This window comes from Magallana gigas, chromosome 4, assembly GCF_963853765.1.
Source record: "Magallana gigas chromosome 4, xbMagGiga1.1, whole genome shotgun sequence".
Lineage (NCBI taxonomy): Eukaryota > Metazoa > Mollusca > Bivalvia > Ostreida > Ostreidae > Magallana > Magallana gigas.
Genome location: NC_088856.1, coordinates 7,856,211 through 7,867,890, shown reverse-complemented (window position 1 = coordinate 7,867,890; position 11,680 = coordinate 7,856,211). Strand labels below are relative to the sequence as shown.

The 11,680-nt window shown below is 33.2% G+C and overlaps 1 protein-coding gene across 1 annotated transcript; it reads left to right on the top strand.

Annotated features, from left to right (window-relative positions):
* Positions 1-7,756: 7,756 nt before the first annotated feature.
* On the top strand, positions 7,757-11,334 carry LOC105332984 (uncharacterized). The gene is made up of 4 exons (XM_011435752.4): positions 7,757-8,452; positions 8,765-8,861; positions 9,540-9,714; positions 11,061-11,334. The coding sequence occupies exons 1-4, from the start codon at positions 7,789-7,791 to the stop codon at positions 11,250-11,252; spliced, it is 1,128 nt and encodes a 375-aa protein (XP_011434054.3). The 5' UTR covers positions 7,757-7,788; the 3' UTR covers positions 11,253-11,334.
* Positions 11,335-11,680: the final 346 nt, after the last annotated feature.

The window sequence follows — 11,680 nt, the reverse complement described above, 5'->3', positions numbered from 1 at the left end:
ATAGAGATTTCGATCCCGATCAAAATAGCCCAACGCTTCTCGAGCTTTTCCGACAGAGCTCGAAAAAAACTGCAGACTAGTCGGAAATGCCCGAGAAGGTGTGATTAGAGAAAAATCACACAGTTTGTATTTTTCTACCTCATACATGTAGTTTGGTACCCCAGAGAGACACGGGATCACGAAAGAACAATTCAAATTAAGATTTTCAAAATATATTTCAATGCTAAATTAAAAAGAAAATAAATTTTCTGTCGTTTGTCCGCAATTTATTGTTAGCTTAAATATATATTTCATGTTTTCTAAAATTGTCTTAAATATTTAAAACATGGATCGATTTAGTATAGCTGTACTGTGAAATTGTAATCACCACGGTATCCTTACCTAAGCTTTTATAAAGGTATCTTATTTGTCTAGCTTAAAGTTAAGAAATAATGGAAAACGTATTGAAAAAAGTAAAATTAAGACAGGTGGACTGGATGCCCCGGGTCAAATCCAACGACTTCAAAGATCTTGGTTTAACCCCTGAGCATAGGTCAATCATTGCACGAAATCCACCATCTTCTCGTGTTTATATATCCACTGACAAAGCCGAATTCCAATATAACGATTTATAATGTTTACATTTATCAAACTGTGGATTTTATAATTTTGAAGGTTAATATGTTTCGTTTAACACGGTTTGATTGGACTGCACGGAGTACACGCATACTTCGACTTTTGTCATATGGCAATTAAATCTTGTTGTGGCTGATCCTTCTCGGCAGCTTCATGTTGGCAATTGAGTCGTATTTTTACTTACTTCAGTATACGGATACACGAAGGAAGAAATAATTAAGGATACAATGTTTATGTATTAAAATATAAATCATATAAAATATCTATGGGTGTTACATATCCCATATATATATATATATATATATATATATATATATATATATATATATATATATATATATATATATATATATATATATATATATATATGGGTTAATGATCACAGAACTAATTATACAATCTGCTGGGCGGGTTATGTATTGTTTTTGCAATATCCGCTATACCTTCACATCAACATCAAAGGAACAGTTCATCACCAATCAAACATTACACTACCCATTTTTCGGACACAAATTAAATAATTAATTTTTACGTTAAATTTCCCCCCTTTTTCCTTCAGAGTTTTTGAGCCATGCTTAGGAATGAACATCAATAAACACCAGAGTAGCCCCCTTCTCATGATCTATAGTATAAGAGAAAGAAGCCTACACATGATATGGATTCTCTCAATGATACTTAAGAGAGCTGTTCGGAGATTATTGAAATTTTTACTCTTACTCCCTTGGGAAAAAAAGATATACCATTGAAATTTTATCAAGAAAGTAAACCAGGATACCATTAATTAAAGTGAGAATTTCCCAGTCAGACGTCTTTAGTTCATACTTGTAATAACATCAATAGTGAAACAGACTGTACTATTTTATGCAGAATGTTCCTTGAAAATGGCTCGATACACTAAGTTTTTATGCAAAACATTCACCCATTAATTTAAAAAAAATTGGTATTGCACACCACAAGCATCAAACATGGCTATGATTTTATTAAGCAACCCAATGTTAATATTTTCAACCACTTTACACGTGGTTGAACACGAATGATAACTCTGTTCTGAATATCATCGTTTAATTTGAATAACCGCTAGATGGTGAAATAAAACATACATTTTAAAAGATTTTCATGTTTTTACATAAATCAACGTAGGATATATGAAAAACGATCAGTTCTTACGTATTTTGAAATTATTAACCGAACACATTTAATTTACTTCTGCTCGAAATTTCACAGGAACTGAACAAATCTCGGTGAAGTCTCGTGAACTTTCATTCGAGCACCTCTGGATTTATTATATATTTAGTAAAGAAAAGATTCCGAACACATTTGCGGGGTGCTTGCATGGGCCCCGGAAATGTTGACGAAAGCTGCATCCCGATATTCAGTTATTTTTAATTATGTATTTTATGTTGTTTATTAAATCATTTTTATAGTATTAAATGGTGTAAACTTCCAAATATTGAGTGGCACATTCCGTTTCAAAAGCTTCGATACAAAGTTTAGAGAATTCCATTCAAACGCAAACTTTAACCACTTCAATGCGCTTCATTGTATTTCAATCCAGATCCATTCAGTGTTATGGGGGTCTAAGTCAACGCGTTTAACTGCCTTCAAAAAATCAGATACACATATTACTTCTCCTCCTCCAAAAGAATTTCTGTCATTACGAAAAATTGTATTAAATCCCACAATTGTTATGTCTTTATCTAGAACGTCTAGAGGTAGTTGCACACGATGAAGCGTCGTCTACGCAAATTGACTCCGAGCAACCCCAACTCATCGCAACGTCATTTTAATGCATTTCCTTGCTCCTATGTTTTAAATGCCTTACAACCAAAAGGGAAAATATGAATTAGTTTTCATTTATCACCCTTTGTTCTCATTTTAAGCTATCAACATTTACATAATCTCTCCATACTTGATTTTCTGTAAAAATAGAAAATTGAGTTAGTTCTACCCAAAAGTAAACTTTCTGTGAAAAGTCTCTTACAGTCATTCTGTACATATTTTTAGAACTGGTTACATCAGTTTTTGTGTAAATAGTAGTACTTAGATATTTAGTCCAATTGTTTTAACTCCAGTTTTATGCCGTTGTGGTCTGATTTGGCGGTTTGTTAAATTTTGACGTCACGGCGGCGCAGCGAATAAACATCAAATTGGCAGGAATCTCGATAGAAGACCTTTATAGGCCAACAAATTGCTTAAACAAAAATAATACAATCATATTATCGGTTTTTTTTTTTTTTACTTATTCATTTGTCAAACTGGAGTTAAAACAATTGGACTAAATATCTAAGTTTCACCAGTGTACGAGTGTAAATATGGAGATAGTTACTAGTACCAATGCATTGAAATCAGGATCCGGTTGTATCAATATTTAATGGTTTATTAAAGCATTATTAAACTCTATATATTTAATGAGTCATTAATTTCCGTTGTATCAAAGTTTAAATGAACGAATTTGTTCATTAAAACTCCATTAAATTCCCATATTTTAATGATGCCAATGGGGCTTCATTAACACTTAATAACGCTAAATAAATAAATACACACACACACACACATATATATATATATATATATATATATATATATATATATATATATATATATATATATATATATATATATATATATATATATATATATATATATATATATATATATATATATATATGGTACCACCTTTTACATGACTCTAACAGAAATGTAAGGACAAATGTTTCATTTTTTACAAAATTCCCTTCGAGTCACCAAGTAATAGTGTTGTAATAGTGAATATATATAATAACATCGTCTCAAATAATATAGCGCCAAAAAGACAATCTAAAATAATTTTTAGATCTTTACCTTCATTGAAATAATGAAAATGAGAACTTTCATTAACCTAATTTCTGTCTAAAATAACGACAACGATTAAAATTCATACATTGACCTATAATAAGTTCATTGTACATGCAAAGTGTTTTAACACTATATATATATATATATATATATATATATATATATATATATATATATATATATATATATATATATATATATATATATATATATATAATATATATATTTTTTTTATAAGATTTATTAACAAAGACAAAGACAGCAGAAAAGGATACAAAGGATACAAGTACACATATCTCACAATGTAATAGCTTGTCTCTTAAAGAAAAAGAACATAATGTAGGCCTCTATATTATGCATATAAGTCTTTACAAATGTACCTGTATACTACTTGAGAAAGGAAGTTTGTGAGAATAAGATGAAAGAAAAGTGTTTGTGTGCGAGTTGGAGGGGGGGGGGGGGGGGGTAGTACAGTATATAACCTATTGAATCTGATAAATATAGCTAGTATATCATAATAATAAGTCACATATAAAATATAAAATGGTTACAACAAAACGTCCACAAAAACAACATTTTTATATGACTCGGATTCCAAATATATGAATTTTCAATCAAAAAATCAACAGCGATTACACCCTGTGATGTTAACGATTATTTTATTGCACAACCAATTTAGAAATGCCATTACGAAATAAAATTGATCCACATGCCGCAATGAAAGTGTATAATTTTGAATCACGCATAGATGTGTAAAACTGTCGAGCACGAACCATAAAATTATGAAACAATAATTGAGGCTACTAAAAATTTCTAGCAATATACAAATAGAAACCCCCTCTTTTGAGATAACGGACACAATGGGAGATCGATTGAACAACCCCAACCGAATTATTATCCCTGTACTTGGCCCATATCCCCAGATATTTTCAAAGTAGTTCTGCGACCCCCTTCCTATACCCTTACGGCACATGAGGCCTACTCTAAAGCTCATACAGGGGTGTGTCTTAAGTTAAGAGGGAAGGAATGTTTGATTATCATTACACATTGGTTAAAAAAACATATGGTACTTGTGTCCTTTCCGATATATTTCATTTTATCAAATAAAATATACAAATTGACTATAAAATGAAATATATCGGAAAGGACACTTGTCATCGTCTTTTTAAACTTAAAATTCGTTGCAGTAATAAATATTAAAAAACAAACTTGTTTGTGGAAAGTGGACTGTATTTCTGCTTGAGGTGCTTCTTGATGGTTGTTCTTGGATCGAAAATATTAAACATTACGACAGTTTTCAAAAGTCGAATAAATACATTACATGTATATACTGTATAGTGCACAGACTTAGCAATACTAAGATTTATATGTATACTACTATACACCAATACACTACCTTTTAACAGTTTCAATCACTGGTTCGTGTTTTGACGTAGATAATAAAAATGTACGAAAAACGAAATCAATACATTTGTGCAGATGTACATTTTTTAATTTTCATAATTTTAGCTTTGAATACTTAAACCAATTTCAATTCCCAAAATCCTATCAATGAAAACACAAAGAAACTATGAAGAAAGGGGTCTGGTGTATTATTAGAATCTGAGATTGACAGAAATGCAGTTTATGACGGTTCGTCCCTTAAGCCATTTGTGTAAGTGAGGCTGTGTGTAGGTAAATTTGATAAGATAAGGATAGATATCAAAACATTTCAAATCAAGGTTACTTTGAACAGGTAAGAACGATTAATTTGGTCAGTCATTCGTTTATATAGTTTAATAATTCATTTATTTTATATTGTTAAGTAACCGATTTCAAACGTTTTTCAAGGGAAAAAGTTATATAAGTATGTAAATCGTGTACGATAAAGTTAGTTAACCATGAACCCCCCAAAAAATCATTTTTGAAATTGATTCGAGTAAATTTAATTGTATAGTTTTGGTAATTGACTTTGGCTCCTGTGTCTGAAAGCATTGGCGGAATTTGAAGTAAAATGTGATGGTATTTTTTTTTTTTTGCAAATTCAAGCGGAGTGAAACAGATATCTTTAATTATCTTTCCATAGTTCTGAACAAGTGAAATTGTTTGTTCGAATTAGTCCATATCATTCTTATATATCTTATTCAAATCTTAGAACCGAATTCTTTACTAGTATTGGCTTTAATAATCGATTACTACATGTAAATATGTCAGACTCAGACTGCACTAGTTTTCTCTTAGCTAACTTTCCTAGACAAACTGCAGTATATTCAGCTTTTATGCGCACACAATCTATCCTGTATAAAAAATAACAATGCATATACTTATTATTACTTGTATACTCATGTTTATAAAGTGACATATAGGTCCGATGGGCCGGGTGTTTATTCATCAAGTTATTATATAATATACATGTTTCTGTATTTGTTTATAAAACACATGTCGCTGTTACATGTATAAATTATGGAACGCCTCAACTGCCTTATGTAGATAATCTTCATAATATGATGATACTTCAACATTACATGCTTATACTTTAACATTACATGATGGTACTTTAACATTACGTGCTGTTACTTCAACATTACATGCTGATACATTATTGAACTATCAGCACGTAATGTTAAAGTACCATCATGTAATGTTAAAGTATCAGCACGTAATGCTAAAGTATCAGCACGTAATGTTAAAGTATCAGCACGTAATGTTAAAGTATCAGCACGTAATGTTAAAGTACCATCACGTAATGTTGAAGTATCAGCATGTAATGTTAAAGTACCATCATGTAATGTTGAAGTATCAGCATGTAATGTTAAAGTACCATCATGTAATGTTGGAATATCAGTATGTAATGTTGAAGTACCACCATGTAATGTTGGAATATCAGTATGTAATGTTGAAGTACCACCATGTAATGTTGGAATATCAGTATGTAATGTTGAAGTACCACCATGTAATGTTGGAATATCAGTATGTAATGTTGAAGTACCACCATGTAATGTTGAAGTATCATCATAATATGAAGATTATCTACATGAGGCAGTTGAGGCGTTCCATAATAAATCATTTACTTACTTTGGTGTGAGTCCCATACTCCCTCAACTAACAATGATACAGATATTGTTTTGATTATTATTACAACACTTTCATCATCCTTTAAAATTTGACCCATTCGAAAAAAAAAATTATCTGAATGATTTGAGTTTTAAGTATAACAAATGAATCCATGTCTTTGATCTTGATACATATATATACGATGAAAAGATAAATGTGCATAAAATATATTTTTAACTATCTTCAGCGCTACCACCCTATGTTATAAAACAAAATAAAAATACATTGCATATTTTAAGAAAAAATACATGTAAAAATACATGCACGATAACGAAAATTTGTACAGTTGATTCTGTGGGTCATTATATTAAGATTAGCAAGTCAACAGTCGTTTTTCTGTCGCTATGACATTGACATAATTATGGATATAAATAAAAAATACCAGAATTCTATTTGACGATTTTATCTTTGGCAATTTTTCGCCAATATCAAACATAATTCGGTTAATAATAAACGTAAGATCATGCGGTTAAATCCAGCTCTCTCAATGTTAACAATGGAACGTGTGGAGGGATTCTCAGAACAAAAGAGGACCATTAGATACAAGACTTTTGAGGGCCTTTGTGTGGGGAACTAGCACTGTTTTAATGCGATACTTGTTATTTTATCGAAATATTTCACCTGCTAGCCGCATCAGGGCTTATCTTTTTGATCTCCGTTTGTCGATTTGGACTTTCCTCTTACAATATTAACAGCAATTTATTTCTATATTTTCATGATAAATATATTTCAAGTTATGTTTGAACTTGTATAGAATAGCGTAAAAGTGTAGTTTCATAACATTCAAACTGCATGCAGGAGATGGACATTTTCTCTCTCCTTATCTTTATCTATCCATAGCAAGATTAGGATCGCTGTCTGTTTTTTTTTTTAGCATGGAGCTCAAATACCGAATAAATATGCTGCTACTTATGGTTATGATGACAACGTTATCATAAGGAACGTTTTAAAATTACATTTAAAACAAGCTCGAGTCTTTGAATTATATATTGAATTATATCTAAAAATGTGCAAGCCGAGTATATGTTGGTGTAAATGTCTATCACAAGTATAGACAGGTTTCATGTATATTAAAACGCTTGTCGAATCCTCATTATTTTTTTTTAACTTTTTTTTAATATGCTAATGTTTTTTATTTAAAAAAAAATAACTAAATCGACTAATGGATTAACTTCATATTTATTTTTACTACTACGGTAGATATATCTTTTAAAGGAACACATGACATTAAATAGGGAATAAAGGATGGCCTCGCTAAAACAGATGTGGCTTTCGCTGACATTAATCGCCATTTTGACAAATCGACAGAGAATGTGTGGAGCCTCGACTTCATCAAGTCAACAACTCACAACAGAGGAAGGAACCACCACAGACCCCTGGGAGTCTTCGCTGATTCCCACATCCATTACACCCAGCACAAGCTCTGCAGCAACAACACAGGAACGCACCACGGACATCACCACCAGCACTGTGGCGACTACACGGGACAAGACCACAGAAAGGACAAGCGCCGCGCCAGCTACATGGGAAAAGACAATTGAAATCACAATCACTGTGGCGTCTACACAGGACAAGACAACAGAAAGCACAAACACCGTTGCAGCGTCCACAAAGCCAAGTTCGATTCTACTGAACTCCCTGTCGACCAGTCCCCCAAATATTGTCCCCTCTTCTCCCAATATGTCGTCAACTTGTCCCATTCCCAATATAAGCGGTGGTACAGCGATGGCTTCCGCAGGGGGAACAACTGTTATCATCTCGTGTTTCTCGGGCTACAACATCCAAGGCGCCAGTGTACTGCAGTGTGTGAACGGATCGTGGAATTTTCCCGTTCCCACCTGCTTCCGAGAAAGTCATAATGATATACATACTCATGTTCACAATAAGTTAGACGTGAATGATATTGGACGTAAGAAAATATACATGAAACTTTATAAATTTTCTCTGATAGAGATAGAAAATAGAAAGAAAGAAAAAAAAAGAAAGATAGAAAAATCAAACTCAGAAAGAGGGCGAGAAAGAGAATAGAGATATCTAAGAGAGAGATAATTTTAATGTTTGCCTTCCTGGTTTGTTTTGCGCATGAGAGAGAGAGAGAGAGAGAGAGAGAGAGAGAGAGAGAGAGAGAGAGAGAGAGAGAGAGAGAGAGAGAGAGAGAGAGCGAGAGAGAGATAGAAGAGAGAGAGATTTTCAAATTAAAGGTGTTGTTTTTTGTTTACAGTACCGACCTGGCTTTTATACACACTGTGTGCTGTGATAGGACTCCTTGGACTCCTACTTCTCTGCTGTGTGCTCTACGTCTGTCTGAAAATGTGTGGGTAGGTGGGCCATTGAGAGTATTTGAAAAACCATTGTTATATATTGCAAACACGGATTAAGTTATTTTTTTGCAGATTTCGTTACCTTTATACCTGCGAATATCACAAAAAATATAGAACCATTTTAACAAGACCATGGACTTTCGATAGGACCTAACTATCTATTTCTTGCGTCAAAACAAGTTTAAATAAAGCTGGTTTGAAGTGAAATATACACATATTGCGTAGTCTTAGCTCAAAAGCCAGACAAATCTTGTTGACTTCACAAAGCCTTTGCTGAGTGGCCAGCAATGATATAGACAGCCCGTCACATTCCTGTTTGACACAACTACCCAAAGTCCAAGCTCTTGTTAAAATGGCTCTATTTCAAAGTAGTCCTGTCTATTTCATTGCTGGCTTTTGAGCTAACACTACGCAATCTTTGCATATTACGCTTGAAACCACGTCATTTTAACTTGTTTTGACGCAAGAAATAGATAAGTATGCTCTACTGAAAGTCCAAGTTCTTGTTAAAGTAGTTCAGAGAACGCATCCACCCCCAAAACAACAAACGATAGGATTTATTAAAAAAGAGGTGAAAATTACGGCAGTATAGTACTATGCCTAAAAATTTATCCTAAAGACCTCAAAATATGACAAATTGAAATAAACTGACGCCTCTTATTCTCCTTTATTAAGCTGCACAACCGAGCCAGTGTTTGGGTTCAGCCAAGTCCACCCTTACGCCCCCCGACGCTCGTATTTCACATGCTGCCGAGAGAGCGTTAGCTATGACGACATGGACTACATCAGAAGGCAAAGAGGTCGAACACTCAGGAAAGACACGGAGCTCACGTTCTCGTTACCTAACGAGGTACAGTACATTAATGATTACGTCTTATAGCGTTTGTTTCATCTTGTATGGAACAAATTCCAAAGGAGCAGTGACGTTTTAAATAAATGTAAATGGAGTTATTAAATTTATCATTTAATGCTTGTCGTGCAAACAGGTAGCTGAAAGTTGCGAGCGTGCCAATTGTCCTTATGTGCGGACATCTGATTTATAAATGAATCAATTTATTCAAGGAAACTGACACAGTTTGTGAAGAAAGATACAGTCAAGTGTAGCGTTAGTTTTTGGTATGGTTATCAACATATGAAATACCAGTATACAAATGCAAGGCCAACTGAACTAGAATGACTGTTTATTCCAAACATTGAATTGAAGAAAGTGTAAGAGTGATATTTTTACCTTTTTATATACCGGGTAGTTCGATGTAAACATTTTGACAAGGATGATTCCTTCTTTCCGGGGGAGGGGTGGGGTGGTGGGTGGGGTTGATGTCGGTTGTTATTGAATTAAAATATCAATTTTAAATATCCTTTTCATGGCGACCAAATAAACGTTTACAATATAATGGTCTTTCTGAACATGAAAGTCGAATTTCATTTGATTCCTGCTGATGCCAATTTCTTAAAAGGTTTTGACTACAAATTAAATAATGGCCGCGTGCATTGACTATGCACAACCATTTTTAAATATTTACGTCACCTAATGATATACTTGGCCAGCGTCATATAGCAATCATGTAATTCAAATCTGATCTTTTTATCAATTATGTCACATACACGTTTTTTTGTTACACGTTCTTATTAGTTTTAAATAATAAACTAGATATAGTTTTACAGAATGGTCTAAGTTATGGCAAAATCAGAAGCCAGGTGCACATGAACAGAGGTTTATCCGTATGTAATCGTCTTAATGTTCTGTGGAGAGTGTAAATTAAATAAACTTAATGGAAATAAGATATTTGATAAATACAGGAAGTTGCATTTAATTAACAAAATGGAATACCAAAGTGAAAATGGCGTTTCCTTATTTGTCTTCGAGCAGCAAGACGCCATCATCACATTACAAGATTTAAAAAAACCAACATCTTCCGTCTTTACAGTTGATATTTGATATTCGCTTTTAATCTCGCGGAAGCTGTGATATCAAGTAATTAAGCAAACTGTTTGACTACCTGATATGATCTCCATTAACGCAGCCTTGAAAATTGAACTTGGTCTATTTACAAAAGAATTGGAAACGCATTATTTTTTCTGTACATGTTTTCATATTTGTGATGTATGATGCGTAAAGTGGGGACATACAACTGTATGTAAAAGCAGCTGAAATTGTTAGAGTACAATAGAGTTTCGTTGTTTTTTTTAATTTAGACTCTGGGTAGAAACGGACCAAGCAGACGACATCGGTCAATTAGTGACAGTGGCCTGTCATCCCAGCCACCGGAAAGTCCCGAGACGAGCCGAAAGTTACAAGTCAAAGTCCGGAGAACGAGAGCCAAAAGCATCCCGACGTGGTTACCACACAGCCATCCAAAGAGAAACAATAACACAAGCACGAATTAAAGGATAGAAAGAATGACACACGTCGACCTGCTGCGGCTGTTAAAATTTTTTAAAATAAAAAATCACACGATACGTGAATTATTTTTTTTTTTATTATTTTATTTAAATTGAAAACTCGATTCTAATTTCTGTATTTTTATCATACGTAGCGTGTCCTGACTAGGAAGTGAAGAAAGAATTTCATGCGGTTTTAATCATATTTAACTACTTTTACACGCCTTAACCTTACTTGAAAGTCACTGTCTTGATTTGATTAATATTACAGAATTTGCAACAATATAATGGTTCTGTTTCTTTGCATTCGTATTTTAAATTGTAGTTTACTCTTTACCGCAATGCATCCTTTACAACAATCTGATATGTCTATGATACCGGTATAAAGTGGTCAGTCATAAATTTGGTTTGTGCAATGTGTTTCAATCGGATGA

Excerpts from the sequence above, each read along its gene's own strand:
- LOC105332984 (XM_011435752.4), top strand. The coding sequence starts at position 7,789 with ATGGCCTCGCTAAAACAGATGTGGCTTTCGCTGACATTAATCGCCATT. Across the intron at positions 8,453-8,764 it reads AGACGTGAATGATATTGGAC|TACCGACCTGGCTTTTATAC; the intron begins GTAAGAAAATAT and ends TTTTGTTTACAG. Across the intron at positions 9,715-11,060 it reads CGTTCTCGTTACCTAACGAG|ACTCTGGGTAGAAACGGACC; the intron begins GTACAGTACATT and ends TTTTTAATTTAG.